The following is a 12,694-nucleotide window of genomic DNA, read 5'->3' as shown; positions in this document are numbered from 1 at the left end:
TCACCACGGATGCCAGTCTATCCGGCTGGGGAGCGGTATGTCTCCACCACAGAGCGCAGGGCACTTGGAGTCAGCCCTTTCAATCAATGTGCTGGAAACCAGAGCCGTGCTTCTAGCTCTTCTAGCTTTTCACCACCTGTTGGCGGGCAAGCACATTCGAGTCCAGTCAGACAACGCGACAGCGGTTGCCTACATCAATCACCAAGGCGGGACACGCAGCCGCCTGGCAATGTTGGAGGTACAACGCATCCTTCAATGGGTGGAGGACTCCAAGTCCACCATATCCGCAGTCCACATCCCAGGCGTGGAAAACTGGGAGGCAGATTACCTCAGCTGTCAAACCGTGGACGGTGGCGAGTGGTCCCTGCACCCGGAAGTGTTTCAGTCAATCTGCCGCAAATGGGGCACTCCGGACGTGGACCTAATGGCATCCCGTCACAACAACAAAGTTCCTGTTTACGTGGCTCGCTCCCACGATCCTCAGGCATTCGCCGCGGACGCTCTGGTTCAAGACTGGTCCCAGTTTCGTCTGTCCTACGTGTTTCCCCCTCTAGCTCTCTTGCCCAGAGACCTGCGCAAGATCAGAATGGAGGGCCGTCGAGTCATCCTCATTGCACCGGACTGGCCCAGGCGAGCTTGGTATCCAGACCTGCTCCATCTGTCCGTAGAGATGCCGTGGCATCTCCCGGACCGTCCAGACCTTCTCTCGCAAGGTCCGTTTTTCCGCCTGAATTCTGCGGCTCTCAAATTGACGGCGTGGCTCTTGAGTCCTGGATTTTGACGGCTTCTGGTATTCCTCCTGAAGTCATCTCCACTATGACTCGGGCCCGTAAGTCTTCCTCTGCTAAGATCTATCACAGGACTTGGAGAATTTTCCTATCCTGGTGTCGCTCTACCGACCATCCTCCTTGGCCTTTCTCCTTGCCGACCCTTCTGTCTTTTCTGCAGTCCGTTCTGCAGCTAGGTCTGTCCCTCAACTCTCTCAAGGGACAAGTCTCAGCTCTGTCTGTTCTGTTCCAGCGGTGTCTCGCTCGGCTGGCTCAGGTCCGCACCTTCATGCAGGGCGCGTCTCACATCATTCCGCCTTACTGGCGGCCCTTGGATCCCTTGGACCTTAATTTGGTTCTCACGGTTTTGCAGAAACCCCCCTTTGAGCCTCTTTGGGAAGTTTCCTTGTATCGTCTTTCACAGAAAGTGGCCTTTCTGGTGGCCATTACTTCCCTTCCCTCAGGAGAGTCTCTGATTTGGCTGCGCTCTCTTCGGAGTCACCTTTTTTGGTTTTTCATCAAGACAAGGTGGTTCTCCGTCCGACTCCGGACTTTCTTCCTAAGGTGGTCTCTCCTTTCCACCTTAACCAGGACATTACCCTACCTTCCTTTTGTCCGGCTCCTGTTCATCGCTTTGAAAAAGCGCTGCATACTCTGGATCTGGTGCGTGCTCTCCGGATCTATGTGTCTCGCACCGCTGCACTTAGGCGGTGCACTTCTCTTTTTGTGCTAACCACAGGTCGGCGCAAGGGTCTCTCTGCTTCTAAGCCGACCTTAGCCCGTTGGATTAGATCGACCATTTCGGACGCCTACCAGAGTACTCAGGTGCCTCCCCTGCCGGGGATCAAGGCACATTCGACCAGAGCTGTCGGTGCCTCTTGGGCTTTTAGGCACCAGGCCACGGCTCAACAAGTCTGTCAGGCTGCCACTTGGACTAGCCTGCATACCTTTTCGAAGCACTACCAAGTGCATGCTCATGCTTCGGCAGATGCGAGCTTGGGCAGACGCATCCTTCAGGCGGCTGTCGCCCATTTGTGAAGTTAGGTTCTGCCTACTTCTTAGTTTATTCTGTTTATTTCCCACCCAGGGACTGCTTTGGAATGTCCCAATGTCTGGGTCTCCCATAGGAACGATAAAGAAAGAGAATTTTGTTTACTTACCGTAAATTCTTTTTCTTATAGTTCCGTAATGGGAGACCCAGCACCCTCCCTGTTGCCTGTTGGCAATTTTTTCTTGTTCCGCGTGTTCTCACCGGCTGTTGTCGTGGACAGAGTCTCCGGTTGTTCCGGCTCTTGCTCTGTTCTACTTGTGGGTGGCTATTCTCCTTCAGCTTTTGCACTAAACTGGCTGGGTCTGCTCACCAGGGGGTGTATAATCTCAGAGGGAGGAGCTACACTTTTTAGTGTAGTACTTTGTGTGTCCTCCGGAGGCAGAAGCTAAACACCCATGGTCTAGGTCTCCCAATATGGAACTATAAGAAAAAGAATTTACGGTAAGTAAACAAAATTCTCATTTTTTTTTCCTTCCAGGAGATACAGATTTGCTGCAGAAATGTCTGCACGAAATAACCAGCTTGCTTATATACTCTAAACCAGTCTCTAAAATTCACGTCACAAAGCAGAATTGTAAAATGATTGACACAAGTTAGGCACTTAAAATTAATGAGAACCCTAAAATGAATCAGACCCCAGAGTTGACCACTCAAATTTCTAAAGTCTCTAGAACAGAACAATCAGACCTTGTGTGCTAGGCCCTGGTAGTAGGTAGCTTTGCTTAATACATTGGAAACAATTGTGCTGTAATGTGCAGTCCCGTCCTCCAGATCATCTCCCCTGTGCGTGCACGCTGGGGACAGCGGTACTTCGGGGAACACGTGGAGGACGGGACTATCAGCGGCGGCGGCAGCGAGAGGGAAAAATCAATGTTTTCAGCTGCCAATGTCCATCCCCCTCTTGCTGCCGCCGCCGCCGCCGCTGATTGTCCCGTCCTCCACATCATCTCCCCTGTGCGTGCATGCTAGGGACAGCAGGACCTTGGGGGAACACGTGGAGGACGGGACTATGAGCGGCGGCGGCAGCGAGAGGGGGATGGACATTGGCAGCTGAAAACATTGATTTTTCCCTCTCGCCGCTGCTGCTGATAGTCCCCGTCCTCCACATCATCTCCCCTGGGGACAGCTGTACTTCTGGGAACACATGGAGGACGGGACGGGACCACTTGCCTGACCTCACTTCCTGAGAAATCACCTGCGTTTTTGGTACCAAAAACGCAGGTAAAAGGCAGGTAAAATGCACCACTTTTGATTAGCATGCATTTTTCCTGCGTTTTTGATGCCCTCGTTGATTTCAATGGGTGACAAATGTTGACAAAAACGCAGGAAGAATGAACATGGTGCATTTCTTTTGTCACAAACTTTTGACAAAAAAAACGCTGACAAATAAACTGCAATGTGTGCATGACAAATCTGACTTCTCATAGACTTTGCTGGGAAGTCAAATGTCAGAAAGTTCTGCTGACAAAACTGCAGCCAAAAAAGCAGCAAAAAAGCAGCGTGCGCATGTAGACTTAAGGGGGCTTTACACGCTGCGACATCGCTAATGCGGAGTCGTTGGGGTCACGGAATTTGTGACGCACATCCGGCCGCATTAGCGATGCCGTTGCGTGTGACACCGATAAGCGATTTTGCATCGTTGCAAAAACGTGCAAAATCGCTCATCGGTGACATGGGGGTCCATTCTTAAAATTTGTTACTGCAGCAGTAACGAAGTTGTTCCTCGTTCCTGCGGCAGCATACATCGCTGCGTGTGACACCGCTGGAACGAGAAAGCTCCCCTTACCTGCCTCCCGACTGCTATGCAGAAGGAAGGAGGTGGGCAGGATGTTACGTCCCGCTCATCTCTGCCCCTCCGCTGCTATTGGGCGGCGGTTCAGTGACGCTTCAGTGACGTCGCTGTGACGTCACACGGACCGCCCCCTTAGAAAGGAGGCGGTTCGCCGGTCACAGCGACATCGCCGGACAGGTAAGTATGTGTGACGGCTCTGGGCGATGTTGTGCGGCATGGGCAGAGATTTGACTGTGTCGCGCAACAGATGGGGGCGGGTACCCACGCTAGCGATATCGGGAACGATATCGCAGTGTGTAAAGTAGCCTTTAGGCTACATGCGCATGCTGCATCTTTTTGTGTTCACAAATTGCAGCCAAAACTGCCCGTTGTCAGAGAGAGCCTGGAAATGTCACAAAAAATGCTTGTAATTGTAGGTGCGTTTTTGGTGCGTTTTTCACAATATGTGTTTTTGCTCAGGTTTTGTGACAAATGTTGACAAAAACGCAGGAAGAATGAACATGCTGCATTTTTTTGTCACAAACATCCCCGCACTAACACTACTTGGCTGCTATCGGTGAGGATATTAACGTTTGTCTAAGGAATTTTCTGAATGCACAGACATGCAAATTATCACTATCTACTGCTGTTAGTATTTTTTGAAACTGTCAACGAATGATGTCCCAGGTGTCCTTGATGAGAGACAGGTCTGGAGATGCTGAAAACCATGGTAGCATCTTTAGGCCATGCAGGATGCTCTCAGTAGCATGTGCAACTTGCGGTCTGGTGTTGTCGTGTTGAAAAACAGCTCCAGTGACACTTTGATGTTATTTTGTAAAGGTCTTTTCATGGTGTTGCCCATAGAGTCTCCAACCCATAATGAGCCATTCTAGTTTATGGTCTACATTTGAAAACCTTGTGGGCAACGCAGCAAAGCCATGAAGAGACTTTCACGAGGTAAAATTGCACTTGTCCTACTCCGGGGATTATGATAATGTATGGCAGCATCCCCCTCAGTCTTTATTCCAGGTACACTAACAGCTCAACATTACATTGATTTAGGCGGGCTTTACACGTTGCGACGTCGCTACCGATATATTGTCGGGGTCACGTCGTTAGTGACGCACATCCGGCGCCGGTAGCGACATCGCAATGTGTAAATCCTAGCAGCGATGATGAACGAGCGCAAAAGCGTAAAAAAATCGCTGATCTGTGTCACGTCGTTCATTTCTATAATGTCATTACTGCTGCAGATACGATGTTGTTTGTCGTTCCTGCAGCAACACACATCGCTGTGTGTGAAACTGCAGGAACGACTAACATCTCCTTACCTGCCTCCACCGGAAATGCGGAAGGGAGAAGGTGGGCGGGATGTTACGTCCCGCTCATCTCCGCCCCTCCGCTTCTATTGGCCGGCCGCTTAGTGACGTCGCGATGACGTCGCTGTGACGCCGAACGCACCTCCCCCTTGAAGGAGGGATTGTTCGGAGGTCACAGCGATGTCGCCGACCAGGTATGTATGTGTGAAGCTGCCGTAGCGATAATGTTCGCTGCGGCAGCAAGCACCAGATATCGCATGTACGACGGGGGCGGGTGCTATCGCGCTCGACATCGCTAGCAATTGCTATCGATGTCGCAGCGTGTAAAGCCCGCCTTAGTCATGGAACCAGTGGTATGAACATTTATGAAATGTGTCCTAGGAACTTTTTTAACACGAAGACCTCAGACTCCATGTCGCTCATTCTACTGGAAGCAGCATGCCTGGCCTAAATGTGCTACTATGTCCTGCAGTGTCTCCTGACTTGTCTTCCAACAAACACATTTGGGAGATCATTGGTCAGCAATAACAAAGGGAGCTGCCAGCAGTGGATCTTGATGATTTACATGCCCAAGTGCTTTCAACGTGAGCTCAGGGGAGCATCGGGAATAAAATAGAACAAATAATGTACACTTTTGACTTTTTGACAGGTCACCTTTAAACAGTTATTGCCAATGATGCTGTGTGGTTCTTGGTGCCTGGTGTATGTTGTGCTCACCCTCATACCATATTTAAGTAATGCTATAGTACTAATCATAATGTGCAATCCCTGGGTCAGGGACTTAGTAGTACTCGCAGTTCTATAGCAAACAAAATTGCCTATGAATCCAAAAAATATGGTCCAAAATGGAAAAGTCATATAAATATCATTAAGAAAAAAGGACATCACCGCCAGTGGTCTGAGTGATGAAAAGAAACCAGAGAGAAGATAGGGGCTATGTGTGCTGCCAGCATCAGAAATATCAAAAAGTCCTAGCTCATTCCACTTGATGAAATTACTTTCTTCCTTCATCCTAGCCATAATTAAGCCTGTCCACATTTATTATTAATAAACATAGCAATTTACACTGCCATGTCATTATTGAACATGGGCTTTATACAGATAAGTATTGATGAAACCCCCCTGATAATGGCTTCTTCAAAATATGGTAAATGGAGTCCGACGTCTCAGTCAATTATGTATTTTTTACAGGAGTATCAGAGGCGGCCAAATATACATTTTCCCTCAAGAAAGATGATGCTTTTTGGACAACACTTATTGTTGTTTTTATTTCTTTATTTTGCTTTTTATCTTTAGGTTTAGCAGTACAGTTTTACACTTTACATGTTTGAGCTCTTTTGTTGCAATCACATACTTTGTGGCCTATTTAGTAATATACATTATGAGGCGTTATAGGCAGTAGTGTAAATACTCTTTGTGTAAACCTAAATTATTGTTATAAAATAGCTTTGTAAGGCTCAGTTATTGTTTTTTTTTTGTTGCGAAGGCTTAAGAATAGCTTATTGCTACGTGTTTGGTATACTGCCTGGGGTCTATGCGTGCTTCTTGAGATATCTAGTGCTTGTATTGCTTTATCGTGGCATTTTATAACAGAATCCAATTGACCAGTAAAGTGATTTGCTGTTCTGCTGTCAACAGGGTGGAAGACCTGAGGATGAAGGTTTTGCCATGATAACGCCATTTGATGATAAGGTCTACCTTCAGCACTGCTATACTGGCAAGCCGTACACGGCACAGCATAGCCTGAGGAAGCTGGAAGCTGTAAGTCTTGTATCAGTGTGTGCTGCCGTAGTCCACATACAAATATTACCGCATATATGCCTTGTAGAATTTCTGTAAGTAGATGCAGTTATAGGAACAGAAGCATTCTCAATAAATAGAAAGCATCGCTACATTGCTAGGAGTTGCTTTACACTAAATTTCTATATGCTGCTAATTATAGTGGGTTAAACTCCGTTTTCACCTACAGCAGTCCAAAGTTTCTCTTACCTGTCCATGACCACAAGCAATCTACAGTCAGTTAACCTACTAACCAGAATGCCACAATGTCTGTCTGCTATTTCATCCATTTTCTCTGCTCAATTCCTAAAACTGAACATGGACAAAACAGAATTCATCATCTTTCCTCCTCCTCACTCAACCCCCCCACCTGACATATCCATCAATGTCAATGGCTGCTCACTTTCCCCAGTCCCACGTGCTCGCTGCCTGGGAGTAACTCCAGACTCTCTTTCAAGCCACATATCCAAGCCTTCTTCACCTCCTGCCGCCTCCAACTCAAAAATATTTCCCGGATTTGTACATTCCTTTCCCAAGAAGCTGCAAAAACCCTCGTGCATGCCCTTATTATCTCGCGCCTATATTATTGCAACCTCCTGCTCTGTGGCCTCCCTTCTAACATTCTCGCACCCCTACAATCTATTCTAAACTATGCTGCCCGACTAATCCACCTGTTCCCCCCGCTACTCCCCGACCTCTTCTCTCTGCCAATCCCTTCACTCGCTTCCCATCGCCCAACGACTCCAGTTCAAAACACTAACCATGACATACAAAGCCATCCACAACCTGTCTCCCCGATACATCTGTGACCTAGTCTCCCGGTACTTACCTGCACGTAACCTTCGATCTTCACAAGATCTCCTTCTCTACTCCCCTCTCATCTTCTCTTCCCACCCTTGCATCCAAGATTTCTCCCGTGCTTCCCCCATACTCTGGAATGCTCTGGCACAACATTTCAGACTCTCGCCTATGTTGACAAGCTTCAAAAGGAACCTGAAGACCCACCTCTTCCGACAAGCCTACAACCTGCCGTAACCCTCAGTCTGATATAGCGCCGCACAACCAGTTCTACCCTAACCTACTGTATCCTCACCTATCCCCTGTAGACTGTGAGCCCTCGCGGGCAGGGTCCTCTATCATCCTGTACCAGTCTGTGCCTTGTTTTGTTTATGATTATTGTACTTGTCCCTATTATGTATATCCCTTTCACATGTAACGCGCCATGTAATAAATGGCGCTATAATAATGAATAATAATAATAAAAATAATAATAGTTAACAAGTAATGACGGCAGATTCCCTTTTAAGTCATGTTCACATGCCACATTTTGGCTACTTTTTTTTCTGCAGCCAAAACTTGCACTTTTGGCAGTAAGATCCCAGCTTTCAAAATGCCCATTTTGCACCATTTGTCGCCTTTTTGCACCGACTTTTGGATGCACTTTTACATGTCTAATAATGTTTGTTTTATTCACTAAAACACTTTAAAAATGGCGCAAAAAAAAGTTGCGGTTTTGCAGCATTTTTTCACTTTCTTATTGCTATGGTTGCAAAACTGCCAGCTGTAGATTTAAAAAAAAAAAAAAAAATGCTGTAATTCTCAAAGTCAGGAAAAAAACAAGCGTGATCATGAGATTTGTGAAATCTCATAGCTTTTGGTGGTACTGTAAAAAGCAGCTTTTAATTTGCATAAACAAATGCAGAAAAAATGCTGTATTTAAACATAGCCTTAACACTAGAAGTCCCAGAAATTTCGAGCTCCCCCCTGAAGTCCCGAAAGAGGGTCAAATGACCCTTAGTCCAAACTGAATAGAACTAACTAGAAACTAAATGGCGAAACTCAATGGAAAACAACAACCTCCTGTGGTGCGACAGTAATGGCCTTAATTACAGAACAAAAGACGGTGATTATAGGATGTTAGCTAAAATCCTTCAGGTCATTCGACCTGTCCCTGGGTTCGAAAGGTCCAAAGGTAGAAATGTTAAATGACCCCTATCTGGGACTTCTAGTGTTAAAGCTATTCCCATCTTAGGGTACTTTCACACTTCCGTTTTTTGGGGGTTTTTTTGGCGCAATCCGCTGTCTTGGGAATCAGCGGAATCCGTTAACGGATTCCGCTATTTCCCATAGACTTGCATTGATGACGGATTGTGCCGAAAGTACCTGCGTTGCTTCCGTTGGCCAATGCTCCGTTGCTTCCGGCGAGCGGAAGCAACGCTGAATGTAACATTATTTGCTTGCGTCAAAATGACGCCAACCAACGGATTCCGTTACTTCCGTTAAAATTTATAATGGCTCCCTATGGTAGCGGATTCCGTTGCAAAGTGCTTTACAATGGAATCCGCTGCTGGATTCCGCTAATTTCTACTGAGCATACCCAGAATGAAAAAAATGAAAAAAAAAAAACAGAGCCGACGCATTCCGTTAGACGGAAACCTAACGGACGCCAAACGGATGCAACGGATGAAACGGGTCCGTTATTTCACAGGAATCAGCTAACGTATTCCTGTGAAATAACGGATCTTTCTTTATCGTTCCTATGGGAGACCCAGACATTGGGTGTATAGCTTCTGCCTCCGGAGGACACACAAAGTACTACACTAAAAAAGTGTAGCTCCTCCCTCTGAGCATATACACCCCCTGGATAACCAAATCTAGCCAGTTCATTGCTTTGTGTTCAGGAGGCATACATCCACACATGCATTCTCATCTGATTTTTCATTTTGGAAAGTTTTTGAAGAAAAGCGGGTCCAAGCCTGGACTCCCGGCATGTCCCTTCTCACCCCACTGTGTCGGCGGTGTTGTTAAGGTTGATTCCAGGGCTGGAGCCTTACATGCCGCGCTCCTTCACCATCCCTTGGGCTCTGGCTTGAAGTGGGAGCCAGCACGGTTCTCCCTGCTTTGCAGGAGGCCGGTCTCCATCCGCAGCCCTTCAGGATCCTGCTGGACGGAGCACTCATCCCCAGGGACTTGAAACCCTGCGTCTCACAAGCTAAGTATCTGAGACGTTTATGTTCCGGGGGTCCCTTGTATTTTATTGTTGGGGAGAGTGTGCTGTGTAACTGTTCTGACATTTCCGGCCGGTTCTCTGGTTGTCACCTGAGAACCGTGCCGATGGAGCCTGCGCGCCGGCCGCATTGCTTAAATTTAGGCCCCGGCTTCGCCTGAGGCCTAGTTTCGATTTCACTGCCCTTGCATGTCAATCATGCAGAGGGACAGTGCGGCTCCTCTCTGAGTAAATGTCCCCTCCCCTGTAAATCTCCTTGGCCCTCCAGATCCCGCTCTCAGAGTAGGTCCCGCCCCCTCTCCTCGCTCCGGCGCCATTTTATCATTGTTCTCTCAGCGATCGGCGCTAGCTGCAGCATCCCTGCTAATGTGTCTGGGGGTCCGGGCTGTGGGATCTGGAGGGCACACAAACGGCCTGGTAAGCCACAACCTCCGGTTGTGGACCTGCTTATATACTCTCTGGGGGTCATCCTGGCTCAGAGCCCCCACTTCAGCAGCATGTCTCACACAAGGAGCAAGGCTGCAAGGCTGTACTCAATATGCACTGCATGTAAGCTCGTGCTGCCTGAACCGAGCACATATCCACATTGTGATGCCTGCTCTAACCTGACAATGCCTCAGCCTGGAATCACACCCACAGTGGTCCCTCCGGCTGCTCCGGCTCCGGTGGCTGAACCCCCGGCTTGGGTAGAATCCTTCTCTAGGTCAATCTCCCAGTCTTTTGCCGACTCCATGGGACAGCTGTCCCGGACTTTGCTGAACATGCATCAGCCCCCTTCTCAGGGCGCCTCTGCTGCTAGGGCTCTCTCAGGACCGGAGCTCACAGAGGATTCTTCATCTGGTCCCAGACCCCGTCCTCCTAAGAGGAGACGCAGGGCTCCCTCTCTTTCCTCGTCCCGCGGCTCTGATTCAAGAGCTGACTCGCAGGACGAGGAGGATGCCGTTACTGGGGGCTCGGAGGCGGCCTCCATCTGCCCCATTGATCTGTCCGAAAGTGACTCAGATGTTAGTGATTTGATTGCGTCCATTAATTCTGTACTGGACCTCAATCCGCCAGTATCAGAGGAGCAACCCTCTCTGGCAGAAAAGCACCAGTTTACCTTGCCTAAGAGGACAAGGAGTGTGTTCTTTAACCACTCCAGTTTTCAGGCCACTGTGACCAAGCCTAGGGCCTGTCCTGACAAACGCTTCCCAAAGCGTGGTTCTGATGACCGTTTTCCCTTTCCACCACAGGTGGTCAAGGAGTGGGCACATTCACCAAGGGTAGACCCTCCGGTGTCTAGACTCTCAGCCCGGACAGTTGTATCAGTGGCTGATGGCACCTCTCTTAAAGATTCCACTGACCGACAGGTTGACCTTCTGGCCAAATCTATATATGAGGCGGCAGGGGCCTCGTTCTCCCCATCTTTTGCAGCAGTGTGGGCTCTCAAAGCCATCTCTGGTTCTCTAGAGGAGATGCATTCCCTCACCAGGGAATCTATGCCCGAAATGGTTGCCTTAACTTCCCAAGCTTCAGCTTTTTCATCCTATGCCATGTCTGCCATGCTGGAAGCTTCTCACCGCACTGCGGTGGCTTCGGCTAATTCCCTCGCTATCCGCAGGATCTTGTGGCTTCGAGAGTGGAAGGCAGACGCTTCTTCAAAGAAGTACCTTGCTGGGCTCCCTTTTGCTGGGTCCAGGCTGTTCGGTGAACAACTGGATGAAATTATTAAGGAAGCTACTGGCGGGAAGAGTACTTCCATGCCACAAACTAAAACCAGGAAACCTGTCCAGGGCAGGAACCAGTCGAGGTTTCGTTCCTTTCGTTCCTCCAACTGGTCGTCCTCTAAGCACTCGGCCTCGTCCACTAACTCAACCAAGGACCAAAAACCCAACTGGCGCACGAAGCCGCGTCCTCAGAAGACCGCAGGAACTGCTGCCACTAAGGCAGCCGCCTCTTGACTATCTGGCCGCGCCAGCGCCAGCAACGTCCTTGGTCGGTGGCAGGCTCTCCCACTTTGGCGACGTGTGGTGTCAACACGTCTCCGATCAGTGGGTGCGGGATATCATCTCCCACGGCTACAGGATAGAATTCTCTTCCAGCCCGCCAAACAGATTTTTTCGGTCAACTCCCCCCTGCTCCAAGGCCGCCGCCTTCTCTCAGGCCGTGGCATCCTTGCAGGCCAAAGGAGTAATTGTACCGGTTCCCACCCGGGAACGGTTCAGAGGTTTCTACTCAAATCTCTTCCTAGATCCCAAAAAGGACGGTTCCTTCCGGCCCATCCTGGATCTCAAGCTTCTCAACAAGCATGTTCAGGTGCGGCATTTTCGCATGGAGTCTCTGCGATCAGTCATTGCCTCAATGACCCAAGGAGATTTCCTGGCATCCATCGACATCAGAGATGCCTATCTGCATGTGCCAATTGCAGTTTCACACTAGCGTTGGCTACGTTTTGCAATCGGAGAGGAACATTTCCAATTCGTGGCTCTTCCCTTCGGGTTAGCCACGGCCCCTCGAGTATTCACCAAGGTCATGGCAGCAGTGGTTGCGGTTCTGCACCTCCAGGGGTTGGCAGTGATTCCTTACCTGGACGACCTTCTAGTCAAGGCTTCATCCAGTGCAGACTGTCAGCGGAGTGTCTCGCTCACTCTCGCCACTCTAGTCCAATTCGGGTGGCTTGTCAATCTGCCCAAATCCACTCTGACTCCGACCCAGAAGCTCACGTACCTAGGGATGCAATTCGAGACTCTGCCGGCACTTGTGAAGCTGCCCTTAGTCAAACAGCAGTCCCTCTATCTGGCGGTGCGCTCTTTGCTGAGGCCCCGCCGTCATTCCATCAGGCACCTAATGCAGGAGCTGGGTTAGATGGTGGCGTCAATGGAAGCGGTTCCCTTTGCCCAGTTCCATCTGCGTCCTCTGCAGCTGGACATTCTCCGCTGTTGGGACAAGCGTACTTCCTCCTTGCACAGGTTAGTGGCTCTGTCGCCACAGACCAGGGGCTCCCTTCAGTGGTGGCTTCGG

General features: G+C 49.3%; 1 protein-coding gene across 2 annotated transcripts in view; it reads left to right on the top strand.

Annotated features, from left to right (window-relative positions):
- Window positions 1–12,694, top strand: part of CAPS2 (calcyphosine 2) — a 201,512-nt gene that overhangs the window by 50,508 nt on the left and 138,310 nt on the right. For both annotated transcript variants that reach the window (XM_075344907.1, XM_075344906.1), the window contains exon 7: window positions 6,547–6,669. In XM_075344907.1, coding sequence (XP_075201022.1) covers window positions 6,547–6,669 — 123 coding nt within the window. The remainder of the gene's footprint in view (window positions 1–6,546; window positions 6,670–12,694) is intronic.

Source organism: Anomaloglossus baeobatrachus, chromosome 4, assembly GCF_048569485.1.
Source record: "Anomaloglossus baeobatrachus isolate aAnoBae1 chromosome 4, aAnoBae1.hap1, whole genome shotgun sequence".
NCBI lineage: Eukaryota > Metazoa > Chordata > Amphibia > Anura > Aromobatidae > Anomaloglossus > Anomaloglossus baeobatrachus.
Note: the sequence above shows the minus strand (reverse complement) of the source record. Positions and strands in the feature narration are given on the sequence as shown.